Source organism: Pelophylax lessonae (genome assembly GCF_965119305.1).
Source record: "Pelophylax lessonae genome assembly, chromosome: 4".
Lineage (NCBI taxonomy): Eukaryota > Metazoa > Chordata > Amphibia > Anura > Ranidae > Pelophylax > Pelophylax lessonae.
The window spans coordinates 502264999-502291282 of NC_138771.1; the positions used below are offsets into that span (position 1 = coordinate 502264999).

Below are 26284 nucleotides of genomic sequence, written 5' to 3' on the forward strand. Positions count from 1 at the left end.
TTTTTGCACAAAAGCGCTTTTAGGTGAACTGGAAAACAGCGACAGTGAAACTGAGTTACTTGAAGAACTGAGTGATAGCGATTCGTGGGAGAATTTGTCATCCGGTACGGAAAGTAACGACCGCAACGATTCTGATATCTCTTTCTGGCACATAGCTTGTGGAATTTGGGAATTATATCAAATGATTCTTCAGAATTTCCAATTAAACCGAGATGTCAGAGCTGCAGGTGCTCCCGTCTTCACCGGTGTTGCTTCTGGGTTGGTAGACTCTGTCTCTGTGACTGGCTGGAGCTGCGATGACGTCACTCCTGTGCATGCGAGCGGGACCTGCCGATTACGGCACAGGGCTCAGAAAGAACAGCATGGCTGGCTGTTCGTTCAGAGTGCATGCGCCAGTGATGTCACTGGCTGCATGTACAGTAAATATCTCCTAAATGGTGCAAATTTTAGGAGATATTTACACAACCTATAGGTAAGCCATATTATAGGCAATCCTATAGAGAAAAGCCAGAGATGGAAGTTTACATCCATTTTTAAAGTGGTTTTAAAGGGTGAAGGTTTTTTATTTTCTCATTCTATGCATGAGGGTAAAAAACCTTCATGTGACGTTCCCCCCCAATACTTACCCAGGCATGATCCAGCAATGTGCACAAGATCAGCTGCTCTCATGGGTCTCTCCCTCTCCTCATTGGCTGAGACAATCACAGCCAGTGAGGGGGGAGCAGGGACTAGGACTGAGCCACACTCTGTGTGTCCTATAGACACAGAGGTGGATCGGGAGCAAGCATAGGTGGATCGGGAGCAAGCATATACATGAGTGCCCCTAGAGCAAGCCGAAAGGGGGAGGGGCCAGAAGCGCTGACAGGGGACCCGAAAAGAGGAGGATTGGGGCAGCTCTGTGCAAAACCATTGCACAGAGCAGGTAAGTGTTTTATTATTTTTAAGAACAAAAAAGGAATCCTTAGAACCACTTTAACCACTTCTGGACCGGAAGATTTGCCCCCTTAATGACAAGGCCATATTTTGCGATTCGGCACTGCATAACTTTACCGGAAAATTGCGCGGTCGTGCAACGCTGTACCCAAATTTGATGTCCTTTTTCCCCCCCCCACAAATAGAGCTTTCGTTTGGTGGTATTTGATCACCGGTGCAATTTTTATTTTTTGCGCTAGAAACAAAAAAAGAGGGGCAATTCTGGCAAAAAAAAAAACAATATTTTTCACATTCTGCTATATAACAACATTCTCAAAAAAAAAAAGGAAAATCTAAATGTTGGTGTTAGGAGGGGGGATTTGGGGGGGGGGGGTAGCAGGAGGGGTATGAATTATTGTAGGAGGTAAGATTTGGGGAGGAGTGGTAATTTGAGAGGATTTGTGGTGAGAGGGAGAATTTTGGGGGCTTTGTGCCAGAAAAGGTAATATTGGGGGGGGGGGGATTTGTGCTAGGAGGGGAAATCTCTGGGGGGATTGGTGCTAGGATGTGGAGAATTTCTGCTGGGAGGGGGGGAGAGGATTTGTGTTCAGAGGGGAAATTTGAGGGGTAGAGTATCTGTACTAGGAGGGGGAATTTTTTTCAGGGGTGGATTTTTGCTGGGGGAATGAGAGGATTTGAGCTGGGGGGGGGATGGGCAAAGATTCATGCTGGAAAGAGGATTTCAGTAGGGGGTGTATTTGTATTGGGGGGGAGGGGGAAATTTATGGTTAGGGGGTAAGCATGCAGATTAGTGCTTGATTTTTTGCTGACACATAATGCTCATATAGGGGGCTGCAATTTTGATACAGTATGTTCACCCTGGGCTCTAGGTGACCTTGTCCCGTCACTCTATCTAGGCTGTCAGAATATTTATACTGCTCTGAATATAAGTGTCTATTTATGTCAATAAGCAAAGATATGTGAGGTAGGAGAATCTCAACTTATTTCCACAAATCAATATGTAGCAAATTCTTTTTAATTGATTAATTTCTTTTTAAAAGCATATACCAATCTTAGTGAAAACAGTCTACAGTATGGAATATATAAAAATACTTATTCACAAGACATGTATTCACAAATGATCAAAATGGAAATGACACAAAAAGATAACTCTACATAAAATACAAACTTCAAACAATCAATGCAATGTGATGTGTAGCTCAATAATGAAAGTGAAAATGAAACAAATTACCATTTCCCCAGGTATAGCATAAACCATAGGTAAGTGTTCTATATAAACAGACCACAATTGTCTGCGACTAGCACAGCCGACAGTCACACCACTGCAGATGGAGCGAGAATAAGCTATGCAAGACGGAAGACTAAATAATGCGCTAAATCTGATATTAATAAAAATGTATAAAAACAAAAATCAGCTTTTTAGAGAAAAATCTACTATGGTTTATATGGCTGGGATTGTAATCTTATCACCCTTAATTATGCAATATAAAACATATAAGGAAATAAACAATATAGAATAAAATCAATTAAACAGCAAGATTATATTTACCACACTTAAGATGGCTGCTAGCTTCAAATGGTCGTTACCAGAGTCCGAAGATGGATGCCATCCCAAGATGGTGGTCAGTGAGGGAGGAGTTTCGTTTGGCTTCCCTCAAAGTTTCAGATAAATGATGGAGCAAGATGGAGTATGTAAAGATTAGTATATTGATGGATGTAGTAGTGTGTGTGTTGCAAGTGTAATGGGTGTTGTCAGTATGTGTAATGTGTGCTATTACATCTGGGTTCTCCTTTTTATATGGTATTGAACAAAGGACTATTAAAATTACTATAAGTTAAACCCAGAGGGAGGAACATTATCCCCATTGGTTGGGATATTCTACCCATTAACTGGTGATGTCATTGGCACACCTCTCCTAATTAACCCCATACTTTGGATAATAAAGTTAAATGATGATTTCTTTAAATTCAAGATTAACCATAAAACACAACATAAAACTTTGTCCATACTCTCAGTACATACATAAATGTCCATCTTTATCTCCATCACTCATCTTGGCAATTATTAGATCTGGTAAACCATTTATAAAGATAATTATTAATACAATATAATATTTTTATATTGGAAAATACTAAATTATCCCAAGACTGCATTTGGTAGCTTGTCCAAAGGAGGCAGTATTGTACTGTTCATTAGATTCAGTATTTAGACTAATTAGAACATACAATGAGACCACTATTTAAAGATGACCTTTGACCTGTCTGGCCAGTGAAAGTCCATTTAATTATTTGAATTCTGCCATTACTGTCAGACATTTAGACTAGGATTGGAAGATCTATAGTGATCATAAAAACTTAAACACAAACTTGCATAAAGTGAGGTAATTAGTATTCACTCTTTGTCTAAGTAAGATTACTATGTACAAGAATATAAACCCAACATATGGTATACAGATAATTTCTAAATATGGATATGCCTTACATAATATAATGACATGATTATTGCTAATATCTTCTCACACATAATAATGTATTTTTAAAAATATATTTTAAATGAACCTGATGAATACACTATTGTCCATTGTTAAATACAGACAGATTAACGTCTGGACATCAGTGACTAGTATGGTGTATCGCTAATTGACCCTTATCTGATGAGATGTCCATGTACCACTTATTTATGACTATATAGATACAGATGATCTTCTGTTGAAATTATAAGACCCTATTGTAAGAGAAATTTTGTTTAACAAGTACATATGAACTTTCATTCACCTCCAAACAAGATGGAAGCTGTGCTGTTCAAAATCGTATATGCATAAGATGGAATATACATGGCTTTTCAAATCCATTTTTTTTCCTATTATTTAATCACCCCAATGCACCTGACAAGGCCATTGGTAAGGTGCAATTTATTACATGTGCTTTTTGGGTTTAGACTTTCCTATTTGTTTTTGTTTTTTTAGCCTGTGTCGCTGGACAGTTACTGTACCTGAGGAGGACATAATCCAGATCAAGTTTATTCAAATAAGTATTGAAGATCATGTGACCTGCACCCTTGACTCTTTAACTTTTACTGTAAAGGAAAAGATTATCAGTGAGTATATCATGTAGATGGTTCTTTTAATGATATGGAGAGGAGGTGATAGTAGATTTATGTATCCAGGTCCAAATCCTCTCTGGGACATACCATATCTGCCTGCTTGGCAAATAGCATTCGAAGAATGAACAGAAAGGGGTCATGACTGTCCTCTATCAACATGGGTTTAAAATGAAAGGAAAAAATAGACAAGAATAGATCTAGATAGTGTGCATGTACTGTATATTAAACACAACAAATGAATTCAAGGAAATACCAGCACAGAGAGCATAACCAAGCAGCTTTAGGAACCCCTGCTAATAAAAGGGCAGAGATGCTGGAATTGCTTTGTTCCTTTTTTAAAAGGAACACATAATTGTGCTTTAACTCCCTTGTATTTTGAGTATTTTTAATTTGGTGTTTTTTTGGTGATACACCTGGTTACTTGCACAGATTACGGTCTTTTATTTGTTGGTGCGGTCTACCCTCTAAAGCTTTATCAATATGTTAGTGGGTGCTCTTGGCATACATTTTAAAGGGACAAATATGTTAAACTGTAGGAGGGAATTGTGACACCCTTGACAAATCATTTTATTTTAAGGGAATAATAACCTTGCAGCACCAAACTGTGCAGACCTTCAAGAAACTATGTAGAAAAATAGCTCTATCGATTTTCCAGGATAATCCCTTTACAATGAGGCCTAGAGAAATCATTGTGTGGTGGGTCTGTTAGAGGACGTGAGCCCTGCGAGTGCGTGACCACCTTTTGGTAGTTGGGGCAGTGAAATGAAGTCTGGCGCAGTGCAGACTGTCACTATATTGCAAAGGACTGGTTGAGAATCCTAAGAATGCATTAATGGACAGTTGGCCTCAGGGCAGCCATTGGGGGGGACAGCACATACACATGTTAGGGGCCCATGCGTCCTGAGGCCCCGGCTGCCTGGGCCCAAACTAACCAGACCAAGCTGTTCCTGCTGTAGTAACCAGCAATTGCTAAAGTAGGGTGGCCGCAGAGTGAGTCAATGTAGCTCACTTAGTTCCAGCTACAAGGGGAAGGTGGCGTGATATAATTTGCACCTTGCCTCTCCCTGCAGTCCGGATGCTGGTTTGGGCACCATGCCAGTCGCCATGCCAGTCACAGCTCAGCCATGTGTAGTCTGCAGGACTTCTTAATGCTCACTATGGACTGGTCTGGGGACAATTTGTTAGACATCACAATGGTACATTGATTGATAATGTTGCTGGATATGGGCCTGTGCTGTGACTGTCTCTTTTCTGAATACATGGGGACTTCTCTTTGCTGGATTTTGTTTATTTTCATATATTAGGTTGCAAGAGTGTTAAAATAAAAAGTGGGTGGTGGACTGAAGAGGGATGGCCAGTGGGTGGATTCAATGGGACAGCCAGTGGGTGGGCCCTGGCAAATGTTGGTGGTCAGGCCCGGCAGTGGCAGAGCCAGAGGGCTAGCTGGGGTGGCAATTGCCACCCCAGACGACATGCTTGCCACCCCTGTTGCCACCCCGCTCGCGCTAGCTGAACGAGGGGGCGCCTGTGCCGCAAGTTCTCTGTGACTGTCACTGTGTGACTGAGCGCGGTGAGCGGCAGCGGCGCCGTGAGCCGCTGCACAGCTAACCAATCACGCGTGCCTGCACACCTGATTGGTTCGCTGTGCTGCTACTCACCTCCCAGCTCCGCCCCCGTCTTCCGTGTCCTGTCCATCTCCGCTGCCGCCCGCCCCTCCTCCTCCCAGCTCCGCCCTCGTCTTCCGTGTCCATCTCTTCTGCCGCCCGCCCCCTCCTCCTCCCAGCTCCGCCCTCGTCTTCCGTCGCGATGGCATTGGCCGAGGAGGCATAAGGAGGACTCGAGGAGACGTGGGGGACAGAGGGAAAGGTAAGTGCACCGGTCTCGGGTGGGGGGGCACGGCACGCTGGTCATTCTACATTAAGGGGTCACACTGGTCATTCTAAATTAAGGGGTCACGCTGGTCATTCTAAATTAAGGGGTCACGCTGGTCATTCTGCATTAAGGGGTCACGCTGGTCATTCTGCATTAAGGGGTCACACTGGTCATTCTGCATTAAGGGGTCACACTGGTCATTCTGCATTAAGGGGTCACACTGGTCATTCTGCATTAAGGGGTCACACTGGTCATTCTGCATTAAGGGGTCACGCTGGTCATTCTACATTAAGGGGTTACGCTGGTTATTCTGCATTGAAAGGGGTCATTCTGCATTGAAAGGGGTCACGCCGGTCATTCTGCATTGAAAGGGGTCACGCTGGTTATTCTGCATTGAAAGGGGTCACGCTGGTTATTCTGCATTGAAAGGGGTCACGCTGGTCATTCTGCATTGAAAGGGGTCAGGCTGGTCATTCTGCATGGAAAGGGGGCATCCTGGTTTCTCTGCATTGAATGGGGGGCACTGCATGCTGGTCACTCTGCATTGAATGGGGGCACGGCACGCTGGTCATTCTGCATTGAAAGGGGGCACGCTGGTCATTCTGCATTGAAAGGGGTCACGCTGGTCATTCTGCATGGAAAGGGGGCACGCTGGTTTCTCTGCATTGAAGGGGGGCACTGCATGCTGGTCACTCTGCATTGAATGGGGGCACGGCACGCTGGTCACTCTGCATTGAAAGGGGGCACACTGGTCATTCTGCATTGAAAGGGGTCACGCTGGTCATTCTGCATGGAAAGGGGGCACGCTGGTTCTCTGCATTGAAGGGGGGCACGGCATGCTGGTCACTCTGCATTGAATGGGGGCACGGCACGCTGGTCACTCTGCATTGAAAGGGGGCACACTGGTCATTCTGCATTGAAAGGGGTCACGCTGGTCATTCTGCATTGAAAGGGGTCACGCTGGTCATTCTGCATTGAAAGGGGTCACGCTGGTTATACTGCATTGAAAGGGGTCACGCTGGTCATTCTGCATTGAAAGGGGTCACGCTGGTCATTCTGCATGGAAAGGGGGCACGCTGGTTTCTCTGCATTGAAGGGGGGCACGGCATGCTGGTCACTCTGCATTGAATGGGGGCACGGCACGCTGGTCACTCTGCATTGAAAGGGGGCACACTGGTCATTCTGCATTGAAAGGGGTCACGCTGGTCATTCTGCATTGAAAGGGGTCACGCTGGTCATTCTGCATTGAAAGGGGTCACGCTGGTTATTCTGCATTGAAAGGGGTCACGCTGGTCATTCTGCATTGAAAGGGGTCACGCTGGTCATTCTGCATGGAAAGGGGGCACGCTGGTTTCTCTGCATTGAAGGGGGGCACGGCATGCTGGTCACTCTGCATTGAATGGGGGCACGGTACGCTGGTCACTCTGCATTGAAAGGGGCACGCTGGTCTGTCTGCATTGAAGGGGGCACGCTGGTCTCTCTGCATTGAAGGGGGCACGCTGGTCTCTCTGCATTGAAAGGGAGCACGCTGGTCACTCTGCATTGAAGGGGGCACACTATACCTTGATTACTGAAGGCCCCTTTCACACTTTTGTGACCTCAAAGTCACGCAATTTTTACAGCGTTTTTTGCCGCAAAGCAATGCCGATTACATTTTTCTGTTTGCGCCCCCCAAAAGGGGGCATTTGGGGTGGATGGAGCTGGGGTGGGCATATGGGGTGAATGGAGCTGGATGGGGGGGGGGTGGATGGAGCTGGGGTGGGCATTTGGAGTGTTTGGAGGTTGGATGGGTGTTTGGGATAGATAGTGCTAGGGTGGGCATTTGGGGTGGATGGAGCTAGGGTGGGCATTTGAGGTGGATAGAGCTGCTGGGGGCATTTGGGGTGTATGGGGGGGTGTATGGAGCTAGGTGGGCATTTGGGGTATAGAGCTGGGGGGGTGGATGGTGCAGAGTCCGACCCCTGCTTTCTGTACATTACACACTCCTGTCTCCTGCATTCTGTACATTACATACTCCTGTCTCCTGCATTCTGTACATTACACAATCCTGCACTATATACACAATACTGTACATTATATACTTCTCACCAAAGTCTTCATTGTCTCAACAGTTGCTGGTTGCTATGCAGTCTCTGACTATTTTAATGAAGTTCTACTTTAAGGTAGACTGAGCAATCAAAGCATATTTTATGAGTACTAGGAAGTCTGGGTTTTGTTTACCCTATCCCTTAAGCCCCTCCCACTGCTAAGCAATTGGCCACACCCACAATTTGCTACGCGCGCCGCAGGTTTGCTTTTTATTATAGTGTCCCTCATTGCAAAGTTCAAAAGTTGGGAGGTATGCACGCATGTATATTGACCCCCCAAAATAATACCTTGCCACCCCTTTGCCACCCCTGTTTTAAAAGTCTAGCTCCGCCACTGAGGCCCGGGGGTCCAAGTCCTAAAGTTTTGTAAGGATCCCCAAAATTTCTGATGGCTTCCCTGGTTGGCCTCTGGATTAAAGTCCTTCAGTTGCAGACAGAGGTGCAGAACGGACCAATTTTGTTTAGTTTAGTTCTCTGATAGATTCGTTCTGTTACTAATTTCGTTTCATTGATTCAAAATTGCCAGCATTGAAAAATTCAGAAAAAACCCCCCAAAAAACAGCGTGCTCCTCTCCTGAACCATACCAGGCAACATGCCCTCAGTATGGGGGGGGGCTCTGCCCCCCATCCCAAGGCACCTTGTTCCCATGTTAATGGGGACAAGTGCCTCTTCCCATCAACCCTGGGCAGCAGGGGGGCCCCCAGATCCCCCTCCCCTATGTGAATGAGTAAGGGATACACAGTACCCCTACCCATTCACCAAAAAAGTGTACAAAGTGAAAAAAGCAATGACGTCCGCCGCCACCCAAAAAAAATGTCTTGTCAAAGTCTCCTGCCTTCTGAAATTTCTTAAATAACTAAGGGGTGGTGTCCCCTGATGCTGTCAGCGAGTGACCCCCGCCCCCCTACCCAGCATTTCGGCATTCTTTTGCTTACATTTCCGCTCTTGGGGCTTACAGCTCATAAGTCAATGGTTGTTAAGGACGCGGTAGCCGGCTTCCCGGTCCACTCCTTAACAACCAGTAATACCTTACAAAAAATTTGAATCGGTTAATCGTTTCAAAATTTGGAATTAGTTAAATGAATATATAAAAAGGGAGTTAAATGAATTTCAAATGTGTTACGATTTCATTCGGAGATATTCGAGTAACCAAAAAGTTGCCGAATTGCTCTTGTCTGCAGACGGGAAACACAGTGGTGTTTTTTACCTGGGAATATTCTTATGGTTAGGTGAACTGAACTGGCATTAGGTGGATTTAGGATTAGGGTCCCAATAAGAGAAACCCATGTGAAGGTTGGGATATATAGAATTGTTGGCAGTGTTTTTCAGTTATATTCACCGTATTTACAGGTGCATCACATAAAATTAGAATATCATCAAAAGTTTATTTCAGTAATTCAATTAAAAAAGTGAAACTCCTATATTTTTAAAAGGATGCGTTCTACACAAAATTGTATATTGGAAGCATTTCTTTCTTATTTTGATGATTATGGCTTACAGCTAGTGAAAACCCAAAATTCAATATCTCAGAAGAATAATAATTTAATATAATATGTAATATTTTTAATATAGAAATGTTGGCTTACTGAAAAGTATGCCCATGTACAGTATAAGAGGCACTCAATACTTGGTTGGGGCTCCTTTTGCACAAATTACTGCATCAATGCAGCGTGGCATGGAGGCGATCAGCCTGTGGCTTTGCTGAAGTGTTATGGAAGTCCAAGTTTCTTTGATAGCGGCCTTCAGCTCATCTGCATTGTTGGGTCTGGCGTTTTCCTCTTGACAATACCCCACAGATTCTCTGTGGGGTTTAGGTCAGGCGAGTTTGCTGGCCAATCAAGCACAGTGATACCATAATCATTTAAACCAGGTGTTGGTACTTTTGGCAGTGTGGGCAGGTACCAAGTCCTGCTGGAAAATGAAATCCGCATCTCCATAAAGCTGGTCAGCAGAGGGAAGCATGTAGTGTTCTAAAGCAACCAAAGAGAGGTTAGCTGTCAATTTTACTGGTGTAGATTGGAGAGAGTAATTATGCAGTTGATTGGTTGTTGGAGGCAACATAGGCAGTTTCATAATCTCTTGGTCTAAATAAAGCCCAATTAATCACATTTTTTTTTTCTTTTTTTTAGGGAAAGTGTGTGGATCCACTTTGCCATCTCCATTACTTATCCAATCCAATGAAGTGACAGTCACATTCTTTTCAGATGCTACCAATAATGGTCGTGGCTTTGAACTAAAATTCTTGGCCCTTCCAGCTGCTTCAGTGAAAGGTGAGTGAAGATTTCAGCCTTGCTAAGTGGCCAATTGGCAGGTGCTAGTGCTCTGGGCAGTATTGCTTTCTGCTTTGGCACCAGAATGTTTAGCAAAGGCTTAGATGGTAAGTGGAGACTGCTTGGAGTGGATGGTAGGTGGAAGCTGTTTAGTGTAGAAAGTAATTGAAGGTTGCTTAACATTGATAAGTGGTATGAAGGGTAAGTTGCAGATGCTGAGAGTGGATGTTAGGTGGAAGCTCTGTAGAGTGGCTGAGCAGTGGATACTCTAATGGATAGTTGAGGCTCCTCGGAGAGTGGCCACCCCCTCTCCCCCAAGAGTGGATGGAGAGTGGCCACCCCCCCCCCCCAAGAGTGGATGGAGAGTGGCCACCCCCCCCCCCAAGAGTGGATGAAGAGTGGCCACCCCCCCCCCCCAAGAGTGGATGGAGAGTGGACACCCCCCCCCCAAGAGTGGATGGAGAGTGGCCACCCCCCCCCCCAAGAGTGGATGGAGAGTGGCCACCCCCCCCCCAAGAGTGGATGGAGAGTGGCCACCCCCCCCCCCAAGAGTGGATGGAGAGTGGCCACCCCCCCCCCAAGAGTGGATGGAGAGTGGCCACCCCCCCCAAGAGTGGATGGAGAGTGGCCACCCCCCCCAAGAGTGGATGGAGAGTGGCCACCCCCCCCCCAAGAGTGGATGGAGAGTGGCCACCCCCCCCCCAAGAGTGGATGGAGAGTGGCCACCCCCCCCCCCAAGAGTGGATGGAGAGTGGCCACCCCCCCCCAAGAGTGGATGGAGAGTGGCCACCCCCCCCCAAGAGTGGATGGAGAGTGATCACCCCCCCCCCCCAAGAGTGGATGGAGAGTGGCCACCCCCCTCCCCCAAGAGTGGATGGAGAGTGGCCACCCCCCCCCCCCCAAAAAGAGTGGATGGAAAGACAGTGGCGACTCAGTACTAAGAGACTTAGTAGGGGCTACTTACAGGATTCTTCGCAAAAATTAAATGCTATTAGTGTTACCATTTTATTCTGCAGAAGTTGCATTCAATATTTTCTTATTTGTTTTTGTCACAGGTTCCGGGTGTAGTAGCATGGCAATGTTAAAGAAAGAAGGGCAAATCTACACTTACACTTACCCAATGTTGTACCCCAGTAACACTACATGTCGCTGGTTAATTGAAGCACCAAGAGGCAAAATTGTTCAAGTATATAATGGGAATTTTCAGAGTTGGGTACAAGGGTGTAACTGCAAGGGACATAGAAATTGCACATTACAGGGGATTGAAACCTTTTATTATAGCTTTTCTGTGTGTGTTTTTTTTTTTTTTTTTTTTCAGTTGCAGTTTGAAGACTTTGCTGTGGAGTTCCAGGAGGAATGTCTATTTGATCGTGTTTCAGTGTACGGTGACAGAGACCAAAAACAACTAATTGGTAGGAGTTTTCAGTTACACAACAGTTAAAGCAGGACTTCATTAAAACACCTAGATAAACCTTTTGAAATGCATAGTGTGTGTATGAATTGTTTCAGCTACCAAAATAAATAATTTTAATTCTGTTCAGCCAGTCTTATGATTTAAAGACCACCGTTGGAAAGCATGGGGCCCCATGTAGCCTTTCAGATAGGCCTCCCCTTCATCCCACAAAGAGAAGGGACTTTAATTATCCTCTTGCACATGCACAGTTATATAGTTTTACATTTTTTTTTTTTCATTAAAATGATAAACATGTTATACTTACCTGCTTTGTGCAGTGGTTTTGCTTTATGTTATGGAAGTGCTCGATTTCAGGCTGGGCTTTTTGCGTCTATTTAAAGATGCAGCGTGGCTCGGCCCTGCCCAATTCCCCACCCCTTTTTCACTGACGGCAGCAGCAGCCAATGGCTCCTGCTGCTCTTAGCCAAGCCTGTGAGACCAGAGAGAGGGGTGAAGAGCTGCTGCAGATGTGAACAGTGCTGGATCGAGATCAGGCTAGGGTAAGTATTAAGGGGGGCTGGGGCTAATATTAAAAGGTTTTGTAAATTAATGCAGAGAATGCATTAAAATATAACTAAAGGCAAAATATTTTCTTTTAGTTTTGGATAGAGTGGAGAGGGATTAGAATGCTTGTCAGTTTTTATTGATGTCTGTGTCCTCACTAGGGAGATTCACTCTCTATTTATCCTGTCTTACCACTATCATTGAAAGTAAAAGAAAATTAACTTTTCAAAGTCTGAGGTGATGGGGATAGCCATACCAAACTCTCAAATCTCACACTTGCAAAGTACTTACAAATTCAAATGGACAGACCGCATCCTGAAATACCTGGGCACTTGTATTCCAGCTCAATTTTCTACCTCTTCTTTCAGAAGTTCAGATACTCCAGAAGTGGCAATCAGGTCATTTCTCTTGGTTCAGCTGATGCATCATTTTAAAGCTATGTTACCTAAATTTCCTCATCTTATTCTTATTCCTGCCTCCTTTTTGAAACCACTTAACAAGGAACTACAGCCTGCTAACATAATTTGTAAATAAAAACACTTATTTGCCATTCTGAAGCTTCCCTCCAACCACTTTGCATATTATTTTATATATATACTGTGATTCTGTACTTGCCGAATATGCTTCAGAAATCTCCCCTCACTAAATCTGGATGCAGCCATTTTAACTGTGCGCAGCTGAAGCTGCTGCCTGTTCACTTCTAGGATTTACACAGTCAGGTGCTGACACACATAAACATATAAACAGACAGACACACACCACTGCTTGCCTGCACATTTCTCCCCTCTCAATGAATAAACCTAGATCTCTGCTGTCTCCTGTTATCTACACCCTCATCCAGCCCCCTCCAGCTCTGCAGCTCTCCTTGGCTTTCCTATGACTCCTCCCTCCACTCTTCTGCCCCCCCCTCCCTCCCTTGCTGGCAAACTCTCAGGAGAGTGAGAGAGAGTTGTGCATGATGTCATTATCCTAGGCAATTCACCAGACAAGAGGTTAATAATTAAAGTTACTGCTCCTAAAAAATAATTGTTTTTTTTTTTAAAGTTTGCATTGATACGTGTCCCCCAGGGCAGTACCCAGACCCCCATGTCCTTTTTATGGCCAATTACTTGCATGTAAGCCTTAAAAATGGGCACTTTTGATTCTTCCTGTTTGGCTCCCATAGACTTCAATGGGGTTCACCATTCGGGTTACAACATTTCCCCTGTACGGGAGTTCTGCTACAAACCGAACGTGGGGTGTTCGGCCCATGTCTACTGCTGAACTTTCATTTAATCACTGTGACACAGCCTGTGAGATTGCTGCTAATGTGCCCAAAGGTTTTTTAGAGCCCCCTTCTCTGCCTTCCTGCTGAGCAGATGGGGCCAGGGCCTAGTACAGCAGGACTGACTCTACCCCTTTGTCGGGGGCCCTGGACAAAAGTATTAACTATTTTGTCTTCACAGCTTTCCATGTCGCATCCCTTCCTCCTTCCTGCTCACTGGAGAAATGGTGAACATCAGGCCCCTGCGAGGCCCACCTCTCCTTTAGTCATTTCTGAAACACCTTTACCTCCAGTGCCTGAAACATGTTAGGTTGGCAGCTCTGTGCAATGCAAATTATTTTAATTCTATGTGCGTCCCCTATGGAGAAAGTTCAGCCCTCTCTCTGTGGCCTGGTGATCATTGGACAGAAAGTAACAGCCAATCCAAAAATGTTACTATTGTCATAAGAATAGAGGTGTAGCACTGCCCCCTTGAGGGCTGCTGGTTGATGGGTGTTCCTCAGCAGTCCTGTGACCCTGTGAACCGTCCAACCCCTCTTGACACTCTAGGTTCCGTCATTATATGTATACCTTTAAGTACACACCGACACAATATAAATAAGGTTTTGCTGTTTATTTAAAGGATAAACAGGTATAACTCTATCAGTCAGCCAAATCCCACCTAAATCAGCAGGGTTCAGTGAGACTGATGTAAAGGAATAACAAATAAAGATGTACAATATCATTGAACAGTGGTAGAACTATACTCTAGATTTGCAAAAGTGACTGATGACCTTTATAATAATACTTTGTTGTCAACCTAAAGAGATACTTAGTGCTATCCTTGTGTTATTACTGTTCTAATTAGCAATGCTGTAAACAAATTAAGTGGGTCCCCTTTAAGATGTAGCAGGTGTAGACACCCCTCTCCTAGCAAGGCCTTGCTAAATCTTCACTGGCAGTTGGAGCTCTTATCACTGTCCAAAGTGATAATTTGTAATCCCAAGGGAGGTAATGTGTGCAATAGTGTCTGCAGTCAGTGTACTGATGAGAGAGTTTATACTTGCAGTCAGGATTCCACACAGACACCCTCTCTCTCTCTTGGATGTCCATTCGTGAGGGTCCTAACAGACAGGCGATGCACTCTCTCACACTCCGGCGTCTGAGAGTGAGCGATACTCTGCTTCCTCAGGCTGTCCGTCTGGCCTTCACTCGCTTCCTAGTCAGCTATACTGTGACAGCATCCACAGTGTAGCTATCCGCATCAGCATCCGCTCCGCTGAGGACGAGCTCCGCATGTGGGTCAGGCCTCGTGTACTAGGCCTCAGCCACCACCAATCCTGTTCTCACACCACAGGCAGATCCACACTCTCACTGGGTCCCGGAAGCAAGAGAGCATTTACACTGTGGGGCAGATAGGTTTATAGTCTCTCCCATGGTCCTTCACTTCCCCGTTGCTCCCTGGGAGAATAGTTTTCTCAGCAATCCAGATAAGTTTGCTCTTGATTCAGAACTATATCTCCCACAATCCAGTTCCACTTCCTGTGAGTGGCCGATCTCCGCTGAAAGCAGTCTTAAAGGGGCACACACAAACCACTCCAACGGCAATGATGCATATAAATGTATACCGTATATATTGTAGTAGTCCGATCCTGGCTACAGACTGGAATTCTTTCAATGAGTGCATCAGTTTGCCTCACCTTGGAGAGCTTTCCTTTCACTTCCTTTTGTGTCTGTAGGACCGAAATGAAGGGACATCTTCTTCTACTTTTTTTGCCTCTGTGTAGGGGCTTCCTTTAATAACGACCTGTCACTGCTGCTCGCTTATCTTGTGCAGGGTGACTGGTCTTGTCTCCGCCCCCTCCTGTAACATTCTGCAGGGAGCCTCTAGTGGGGGGGCCTGCAGGGTCCCTCTCAACAGCTCTGCTCACTGCACAGGCTATGTAAAGCACAGTGATGATGTCCCTTATACAGTGATGATGTCCCCGTATATCCTTTGTGGCTGTGTAGAGGAATATATTTAATTGAATGTTTTTGCTCCTGGAGTTCAGCATTAAATAAATGTAAGGATTAGTGAATGACTTTATATCTGAAATAACATGGGTTTTCTGAATCTGCTTTAACCACTAAAGGGCCCATATATTACAGCTATTTCTTATCTGTTCTCTGTACAGTAACACTATGTGGATTTTCTGTGACTCAGCCAGTCTACAGCCCGGGGAACATTATGGTCATTGTATTTGAGAGCGATGCTGAGAATAATTTCTATGGCTTCAAAGCCAAAATCAGGTTTTTATATTCAGGTAAGACCAGTCAGCCATGGAAATGTCCTTTCAAAGCCATCTTTGTTACCTAGAATTCTGTTTACACTTTTTTTTTTATCAATGTGTGCACAAAGTTGGGTATAATTAAAATCGAAGACCTGCTAAAGTGTATGTAATCCCTGACTTCTTTTATATACTCCCTTTTGATTTGCTAAACATACCACTGAAAATGTTTTGTTATATCTGTTTGATAAGGGGAAAAAATATGTTAATCCTGCAAATCCAGTAAACCTGTAAGTTTCTGTAGTGAGATGAAAAATATCAAGATTTCTGTCAGCCCTTCCTGAGTTTTTGGGCTATAGAACAGAACTATGTTTTAGAATTAGAAATGATGAGGGGGGTGTTTCTCTAAAGCCAAGACCTCCAGCCTTACCAGTCTTGCACATTTTTACAGGTTCGGTTCCCCCTCCTCGCTGAAGTTGCTTAATCTGATTTCACTGCACACTGTAAACTTCTCAGTGTGCATTAAAAGCTGAAGCAAGCCAAATAAGAGCCCACCTAATTTCCTCGCTGTTCAGCATCATCTAGCCCTTTCCACCCCACCTGACCACACCATTCCATTCAGTACATGTGGGCATTGCCTAGGAAGGTCTAAAATAAAGCCTGCCTATGAATGCCCACTTCTTCAGACTGATATCCACTAAGCAAGGCATGTGGATGTTTGCGTAACTCCTCCCAGCTTGCATTAGGACTTTTTACCAAAGACATTTACATTACATTACATTACAAAGACAATACATTTTGGCCTAAATATATGAAGAAATTTGGATAGGTTTTATAAGTGTAGCACCCTACAGGTAGGGGCTAGGTAAATGCATAGTGGACCTTGTCTGCCTAACAGCAGGGCCATGATTTATTTTTGGTCAGGGTGTCATGGCTTTTTTGGGGTGTCTGCTGAGGGGGGAGTCTCCCAACTCGCTCTGTGAGAGGTTTCTCATAGGGCAGTGGAGGAAACCCAATCAGGGACACATTCAGGCTTGTAACTACCCCAGAAGGCAGATTCTGCCACAGAGGATTCTGGGAGTGGGTATAAGTTTGAGGGGAGTGCATGACTCAGCGTCTTTGGCGGGAAGCAGAGTCCCAGGACGAAGAGTACGGCTGTCTCTCCTCCTGTCAGAGGTAGCGGATGTCTCTGGGTGCTTCCTGAGAATCCAGAGGGTGTTGAGCAGAGCTGAAGGGTATCCGGTGTGCCAAGAACCAGTGGAGAGAGAGAGGCAGAGAGAAACATTTTGCCTATTCTTGTTTGCAAAATAGCTCAAGCTATGTCAGATTGGATGGATAGTGTCCGTGAACAGCAATTTTCAAGTCTTGCCACATATTCTCAATTGGATTTAGGTCTGGACTTAGACTGGGCCAATCTTAACACATGAATATGCTTTGATTCAAACCATTACAGTGTAGCTCTGGCTGTATGTTTAGGGTAGTTGTCATGCTGGAAAGTGAACCTCCGCCCCAGTCTCAAGTCTTTTCCAGACTCTAACCGATTTTCTTCTAAGATTGCCCTGTATTTGGCTCTATCCACCTTCCCATCAACTCTGACCAGCTTCCCTGTCCCTGCTGAAGAAAAGCATCCCCACAACCTGTTGATGCCACCTCCATGTTTCATGGTGGGGATGGTGTGTTCAGTGTGATGTGCAGTGTTTGTTCTCTACCACACAAAGCGTTTTGGTTTTAGGCAAAAAAGTTAACTTTTGGTCTCATCTGACCAGAGCACCTTCTTATACATGTTTGCTGTGTCCCTCACATGGCTTCTTGCAAACTGCAAATATGACTTCTTTTGGCTTTCTTTCAACAATGGCTTTCTTCTTGCCCCTCTTCCATAAAGGCCAGTTTTGTGGAGTGCATGACTAATAATGGTCCTGTGGACAGATTCTCCCACCTGAGCTGTGGATCTCTGCAGCTCCTCCAGAGAACATAGGCCTCTTGGCTGCTTCTCTGATTAATGCTTTCCTTTCCCAGCCTGTCAGTTTAGGTGGGCGGCCATGTTTTGGTAGGTTTGCAGGTGTGTCATACTCCTTCTTTTTTTTTTTTTTTTTTTTTCTTCCATTTTAGAGTGATGGATTGAACAGTGCTCCCTGAGCTGTTTAAAGCCTGGAATATTTTTTTTTTTTTTTTATAACCTAACCCTGCTTTAAACTTCTCCAACTTTATCCTTGACCTGTTTTGGTGTGTTCCTTGGCCTTTATGATGCTATTTGTTTACTAAAGTTGTCTAAACAAACTGAGGGCTTCACAGAACAGCTGTATTTTCACTGAGATTACATTGCGCACAAGTGTACTCTATTTAATAATTAGGTGACTCTGAAAGCAAATGGTTCCACTAGATTTTAGTTAGGGGCATTAGCGTAAAGGGGGCTGAATACAAATGCACGCCACACTTTTCAGAAATGTATTTCTAAAAACAAAATTTGAAAACCATTTATCATTTTCTTTCCCCTTCACAATTATGTGCCACTTTGTGTTGGTCTATCACATAAAATCCCAATAAAGTACATTAAGCCCCCGTTCACACTGGGACGACCTGTCGGACGACCTGGTCGCCTGACAGGGCGCCGTAGGTCGCCTGCCATAGAGAAGCTGTGGACCCGTTCTAATAGGAGCGACACAAGTCGCTCCGACTTAGAAAAAGGGTCCGGAGCTTCTTTGGGGCGACCCGGAGCGACCTGCATAGACTTCAATGTTATGGAAGTCCCTGCCGGCCGCTCCGACTTATGAGGTCGCCCCGGGAAGTCGGATCGCCCCAGTGTGAACGGGGCCTTACGGTTTTGGCTGTAACATGACAAAATGTGAAACATTTCAAGGGGTATGAATATTTTTTATGGCACTGTAGATTGTTTCTCATTAATAGAAGCAATAGTACAGCTTCAATTAATTGAGCATCTTTGAGGAGGTGGACGGGCATAGTCGGGCACTTTTGAGAAGTGCCTGTCACAGCTACCTTAGCTCTATTTACCCCTGCCGCATCAGAAGGTTTTGGGTGTAAGGGATGGGACGGGGAAGCGCATGACTTCTACTAAGACAGGAGACCGAGCAAAGGGACACATCACACTGATAGTCGTCACACATCCTTTTTGCCTTAATTAAACGTTGGCATTAATGCAATACTTACAATCAAAGACAATAATTTAAACCAATGCGTTATCCCTAAGGATTTTGAAATGTATGTAAAGTCAAAACTTTCTTTTGAAATATACCCTCTTCTTTTGGTCCTGACAAACTGGGTCATTGAGACTGAAAATGAGAGAAAAATGAAAGCTTTTTTAGTTGTCACTAGCACAGGAATAGAGACAAAGACTTTGAATGGAGATGCTTGTTCTGGTAATAGCTGTGATTCCCCTCACTTTGGGGAGATTTCATTTCACATCCTAAGGTGTCTAAATTAAAAAACGAAAAACGAAAAAAAAAAAAAAAAAACAACCAGACAAAAGTATTTAGTTCCTTTTATCTATTTATTTAAATCCTCAAAAAAAAAAAAAGTTTTGGTTTTATATGTACTTTAACATAATTTTTATAATTTCAATAGTTTTGTTCCCAATGTTCATTTTATTTTTTTAGAGGAGGAAAAGTCACAGGTCTTACCTAACTTTCGTCAGGCTCCCAATTTCAGAAGCGTCAGCAATAGTGAGTAATGGGAAAGATGGGTCTGGGTGGAAACAGATATTTTTATAAAACATGTTGTGAAAGATGGAACGCTGTTAGGAGTATCCAATCGGACTCAGTGGATACATTAGGGCTCATTCAAACAGCAGATTAGTGCCGTCCTCTATGGACTGCCTGCATGCAGCTCCGGGATGGATGCATCTTCCAGCAGCTCTGCACGGAGGATGGCACTAATGTGCTGTCTAAATGGGCCCTTATTCAATACAGCAGTCTTACTCTTAAAGTGGTGAACATAGTTAACAACAATGTTCTTGTGTTTGTGGCATTCTAACGATGCTCAGTGGGTATTAGCAGGTTTATATGTTTCAAGAAAAATTCCTTGCCATTGCCAGCTTGAACCAATGACCTGAAACTGCTTAGATCTAAATATTCCATATATACTGTATCCATATGTCATGTATGACCAATTCTGGCCCATAATCTTCAGGATCAGCAGATACTAAAATGTATCTAATCAGGCAATATTTCGCAACTTTCAGATAAAAAATTAGCATTTTTTTATTTCAAAGGGTCCTGCAGAGCATCGCACTTGCGGTCAACAGATCAGGAGTGCAGTGTCCAGCTCCTGTAGACTCCCAGGAAAGCTTTCTGCTCAGATCTAATACAGGCAGGCAGTTACCTGAGAGCAGGAAGATCAAGGACTATGCGGATCCTCACCAGCGCCCTTGAAGCTCATTGAATACTACAAGCTGTCAGCTGCAATGGCTGTTGACATTTGTAGGCATTAATTCACAAGAAACGGAATCAATGCACGGTTGTGTGGGTTGGTGCAGGGAGAAGATCCCTGGCCTGATGTCACAAGGAAGGATGTCACAAGGAAGGAGGGGGGGTGGTGGTTGCAGAAGCTGAAATAAGTCACATGTTCCAAAAGTGAACTTATCCTTAAACGATCCTGCACCCACTTTTTGTTTCTGGTATTTAAGTGACAGAATAGGAACATGATGTGGTTTCCGATCGATGTATCCTTCCTCTTCATCATTCTCTGTGTTGTAGCCCATCCTCTTCATGGTCCTCCATGTTGCAGCTGTCCGCCAAATTCTTCCCCATGTTGTAGCCTGTCTTCTTCATGGTTCTACATGTTGTAGCCAGTCTTGTTCATTGTTCTCTGTATTGATGTCCATGGTTCCCTGTGTTATAGCCCGTCCTCTTCCCTGTGGCGTAGCCAGTTTTTCTGGTGTTTCTCGGTGTTGACACCCATTCTTCTCAAGGTTTCCCATGTTGTAGCCTGTCCTCTTTACGGTTCCCTGTGGTGTAGCCAGTGTTTTTTTGTGGTTGTCTGTGTTGATGCCCATTCTCTTCATAGTTCCCAGTGTTGTAGCCATCTTTTTTATGATTTATTATTGTTGTAACCCATCCAATTCATGGGTACTCATGTTGTAGCCTACGTTTTCATAGGTACCCATTTTGTTGCATATCCTCTTCATGGTTGTCTTTGTTTGAGGTTCTGAGATTGTCTCCTAATTACCACTGCTGCAAAAAGTCCCTATATAATCTGTTAAGCCCCGTACACACGATCAGATTATCGAACGATCTGTCGTCCGTTTTTTGTGGCATGCTAGTCTGATGTGGAAAGTGAAGAGGTTTTTTTCATACGAATTTTCCCGTACGACTTCAGAAGTGATGTCATGTGTTGGATTGCTTTGTATGTGTTCTTTCGTCTCTGAGCATGCCTAGTCATGCTCTTAAGATTTTTTTTCCGTCGAAATCTGTACTAATGAGACGAAAATCGGACGTTGTATTACGGACGACAAAAATTATATAGCCTGCACATCAGGATTTTGTCAGCCGAAAGCACCATACTAACAATCCGAAAATGGGCAGATCGGTCGTCGGACGAATTTTCCCTACAGATTTTCTTATCGTGTGTACGGGCCTTTAAAAATTTTTTCTGTCAGCTGGAACAAGTCTGGTCATTCTCCTCTGTCCTTTGTCATTAACCAGGTGTTTTTTTTTTTTTTATCACACAAGCTCTATTTATTGGACATTTTTAGTTTTTCCACTAACCTTTCTAAAATCTTCTAAAGATCTCATATTGTTGCAAGCACCATGTCTGTAAAGACTTGTTGAAATGATTATTGCCATGTGAGTATCACCTTCAATAAATGACATGTTCAATATTTTGTGCTTTCTTTGAGTCCTAGGTGTCTGTGGCATGGTCCCTCTCTCTACCCGGCGGCTTCTGAATCGAGTTGTTGGTGGGGAGGAAGCTTGCCCCAATTGCTGGCCATGGATGGTGGCACTGAAGTTCCAGGGAAGCTTTGTGTGCAGCGGGGTGATTCTGTCAGCAGACTGGGTGCTCACAGTGGCCCACTGCTTACTGTAAGCACCAATAACTACTTCTTATTTTGTAAAAATGTAAATAAATGACAAATGCTTAGAGAAGACTAAAACCATGTCTGACATGTATCCAAAGTCAAAACTTCTAGAAGGGTTGTGTCTGTGTTCCATTGACATTATCTTTACTTCCTGCCTCAGCATGTTATATACAGTATGTGAAAATTCCTTTGGGACAAGAAATCCCCCTCTTGGGAAGTTGTCATTGAAACAGGTAGAGTTGCCTCTCAGCGATTAAATTAATACAGCATTTTTTTTTGCTGGCACAGGTCTCAAGATCCCTCTCTATATGTGATAATTGGTGGCATCCATGACAGATTCCTTAACGAACCAACTGAACAGGTCAGTTTTGTTGGGGGGTTTTCATGCAGGAAGGACTTATTGAATTAACTATCTGCTATGCAACTTCATTCAATTTTTGTACTTTTTGGGTGACCTAGGTAATGTTTTACTCTGTGGGCCTTAATGCCTCTTGCACACTGGAAAAAAAAAGGAAAAACTCACCTAAAATGCAGCCCATTGTTTACAATGTGCCTGTACACACAGGCGCAAAAAAAAAAAAAGCGCTGCATATTCATGATTAAAAAAAAAAAATGCTTTCCAGGTCAATATTCTGCATATTGACACACAAATACATATATATAAACATAAATATTTTGAAAAATCATAGATTTTGACACAGAATTTATAGTACAAGCAAATATGTATAACACAAATGCCTGAAATTACGTCCAGAAATGCTGAAACATCAGTACCATGTGCAAGAGGCCTTACTGCTTTCTGTAATCTTCAGCAGGTAGGCCGCTCTCCCCAGGACAGCCTAAGTTTAGCTGTGAGATGCAAGCAACTCTTTCACTTTTTTCAAAAGCTGAAATAGTCCTCATGGCAAATAAGCAATACTTACCTGTCCCACTGCCTATTCTGCCGAATTCCACTGGGCTGCAAAGGTAATATTACTGAAAGATTATCTGCATTTGACATATCTGGAAGTGGATGCTGTCATTTCCTGCTGTACATTGTGGTTTCCTACTTCAGCCCCTACATCTCGAGAGGACGTGGACCGGTGGAAGGAACCGCAATGCACAGCACATGCTGCCAGCTTCCGACTCTCCTAGAAGTGTCAAAAGCAGAGATCTTTAACACAACATCTTCAATCCAGCTTAGGCAGTGGAACAGTCAAGTATAGTTTTATTGCTTTGTATCAAAAGATTGTGTTCATCTTTCTGGAAAAAAAGCGACAAAATTGCTTGAACTTTTTGTCCCTCGGAAATTTTTACTGACCATCCAGTAATGGGCCGGAGACACCATAATTAGTGTGAAATGCATTTTTTTTTTATCAGGAACTGAATATACACTGGAGTGATGATCACTGATATATTTTCCTGATGTTTTAATATTTCTGGGCAAATTGTACCATTTGCAATCTGGTAAAGGGGTCCTCTAGGCCAGTGGTCCTCAACTCCAGTCCTCGGGGCCCACTAACAGGCCAGGTTTGCAAGATTACTAAATTACATCACAGGTGATCTCATTTGCTGCTAGTGATTGCAGTATTCTAGTCTGCATCTCCCCAAGGTAATACTTAAAATCTGGCCTGTTAGTGGGCCCCGAGGACCTGAGTTGAGGACCACTGCTCTAGGCCACCTAACTGATTACTTCTGCTGGCTGCTGTTTATGGGAGCCCTATGCCCCAGAATGGTCAGAGAATAATAGACCCTTGGCATCATTGCCCAAATATGGAACTGTTGCACTTACTGTAGAATGGCAATTCCTTATGGGGTGGGGAATCTCGCCAAATAATACTTTGCAACAATAGCACTTTGCACCAAAATAAAATAAACGATGATTGCCTCCTCACTGCTGACCAGATTTCAGTAAGGTGACTAGAACCCATGCTCCACCCCAAGTGAACTTGTCAGGAGTCAAAAATTATCCTTTTATTAGTTCAGTAAGCACACAGAACCGTTTTAAATTGGCATTATTCCATATGAATCTATGCTGACCAAACTGGTGGATTTGCTCAGCTCTTATCATACTGTAGGTACCATAATGAGGTCATTGACCCCTAAAGGTTTCACCATATGAATATATGTAATGGTTAGGGAACCTCAATCAGGTTCAAAATAGATTTCTTGCTGCTGGATCTGATTAAATAGGTAATTACAGTGCATGCACGTGGATATCATAGACAGACACACATTGTTCAGGTAAATGATACTACTTTTATTTCTAATGGACAGTATATTATATAGTTAGTAGTTAGTTAGTGTCATATGTTAGTAGGCGGTGTCATATGTTAGTACGTCATAAGCATAATATTAGCATAATACTGATTATTTGCAGCTTTCTGATTAGTCAGGTCCGTTTATAAGGTGGTCCCTTTCCAGTTCATGAATGTTATCTTCTTTTGAAGGCACTGTGCCAAGGCTCCATCTTTCTTTTCACGTTCCATCTCGGTGGTGGGGGGTGGGAGGTATCTAGTAACGGCCATTTTGAGTAAGGACGACAGAGGAAAAATATATATATATAGATAGATAGATAGATAGATAGATAGATAGATAGATAGATAGATAGATAGATAGATAGATAGATAGATAGATAGATAGATAGATAGATAGATAGATAGATAGATAGATAGATAGATAGATAGATAGATAGATAGATAGATAGATAGATAGATAGATAGATAGATAGATAGATAGATAGATAGATAGATAGATAGATAGATAGATAGATAGATAGATAGATAGATAGATAGATAGATAGATAGATAGATAGATAGATAGATAGATAGATAGATAGATAGATAGATAGATAGATAGATAGATAGATAGATAGATAGATAGATAGATAGATAGATAGATAGATAGATAGATAGATAGATAGATAGATAGATAGATAGATAGATAGATAGATAGATAGATAGATAGATAGATAGATAGATAGATAGATAGATAGATAGATAGATAGATAGATAGATAGATAGATAGATAGATAGATAGATAGATAGATAGATAGATAGATAGATAGATAGATAGATAGATAGATAGATAGATAGATAGATAGATAGATAGATAGATAGATAGATAGATAGATAGATAGATAGATAGATAGATAGATAGATAGATAGATAGATAGATAGATAGATAGATAGATAGATAGATAGATAGATAGATAGATAGATAGATAGATAGATAGATAGAAAGAATACACCTAGAAAAATAGACATTTTGCTTAATTCACAAGTGTTCATCACATTCCTTCACAAGCCCCCCTAAAATTGCTATTTTTCTTCTGTCCCTCATACTAAAGTGCCTACTCACCTGGCCCAAACTCCTCCGGAACTTTTTTAGGGCTGTACATGGAGAAGGGCAGTAACTAGTTCACTACCCCCCTCGATACAGCCTGGAGAGGGCAGTCAGGTGCTCTCTATCCCTACAACCCTATAGAACTGTGAAATTATGAACAGGGAGTGACTGTAGAGGGGTGAAGGGTTTGTCCTCTTTCATCATAAGACGGTCTTCTTCTTCTTCTTGGTGTAGAAATGTAGGTGTGCTATTGTCTACAGCTTTGTTCATTAGCTTCTTTATAAATGGTAGAATACAGCATACAATCAGGGCTAAAAGAACTAGGATTATCAGTACTGTTACTCCTATCTGGGCGAGCGCCTTCTGCCACCCACTCATCCAGCTAAAATATTGATCCCAAGCTTGGAATTCATCTGGGACCCCTATGGCATCTATGTACACATGAGGATCAAAGCTTCCAGAGGGAGCTGCTCGCTTCCTCCTGTGGTTGGGTGCTGAGTCAGTGTATTTATCAGGGATATTATACTACAAAGATCAAAAAATAAATAAATAAATAAAAAATAAATAAATGTAACCACTTATGTGCTGGATGAATTGTACCAAAATGTAGCGACACCATTTGTCTTAGCGATGGCCGCCCGTTTGAGTACCTGTTTTGGTGATAATCACCTGCTGAGCTTTTATCAAACTTGTAAGAAAAAAGGATATACAGCACAATCATTGTGCTGCCAGCAGGATCTTGTCTTCAGGAGATTGGGCTTTCTTGCAGTGAAAGGCGTGTATCCAGGTGCTTTGTATCGGGGATCAAGTGAATTTTTCTTGTGAATTTCTTCACTAACACCCAATCTCCTGGCTGAAGACTGTGGGTTCCCGAGTCTGTTTCTGGATCTGGAATGGAGGAAAATACTCGAGAATGGATATTAGTTAAGGCTTTAGACAGATATGTAACATAACAAGTTAACATATCAGATTGTAACTGCGACTGCTGTGGGGAGTAACAGCCAAGTCTGGGGGCTGAACCAAACAAAATGGGTGTGTCTGACACTGAACAGGGCAATAGGCAAACTGTCTGGTCAACTCATGTTAGTCTCTTGAGCCATTTTTAACATCCTATTCTTTAGAGTCCCATTCATCCTTTCTACCTTCCCACTACTTTGAGGGTGGTATGGGTTGTGTAAAGCCAACTGAACTCCCAG

General features: G+C 43.3%; 1 protein-coding gene across 1 annotated transcript in view; it reads left to right on the forward strand.

Annotated features, from left to right (window-relative positions):
* OVCH1 (ovochymase 1) overlaps window positions 1-26284 on the forward strand; it is a gene marked incomplete at its 5' end in the record, with an annotated part of 123631 nt that overhangs the window by 44474 nt on the left and 52873 nt on the right. Inside the window, 8 exons of the mRNA XM_082256363.1 lie at window positions 3900-4030; window positions 10126-10266; window positions 11322-11452; window positions 11585-11678; window positions 15641-15769; window positions 19345-19410; window positions 21591-21768; window positions 22053-22125. Coding sequence (XP_082112489.1) covers window positions 3900-4030; window positions 10126-10266; window positions 11322-11452; window positions 11585-11678; window positions 15641-15769; window positions 19345-19410; window positions 21591-21768; window positions 22053-22125 — 943 coding nt within the window. The remainder of the gene's footprint in view (window positions 1-3899; window positions 4031-10125; window positions 10267-11321; window positions 11453-11584; window positions 11679-15640; window positions 15770-19344; window positions 19411-21590; window positions 21769-22052; window positions 22126-26284) is intronic.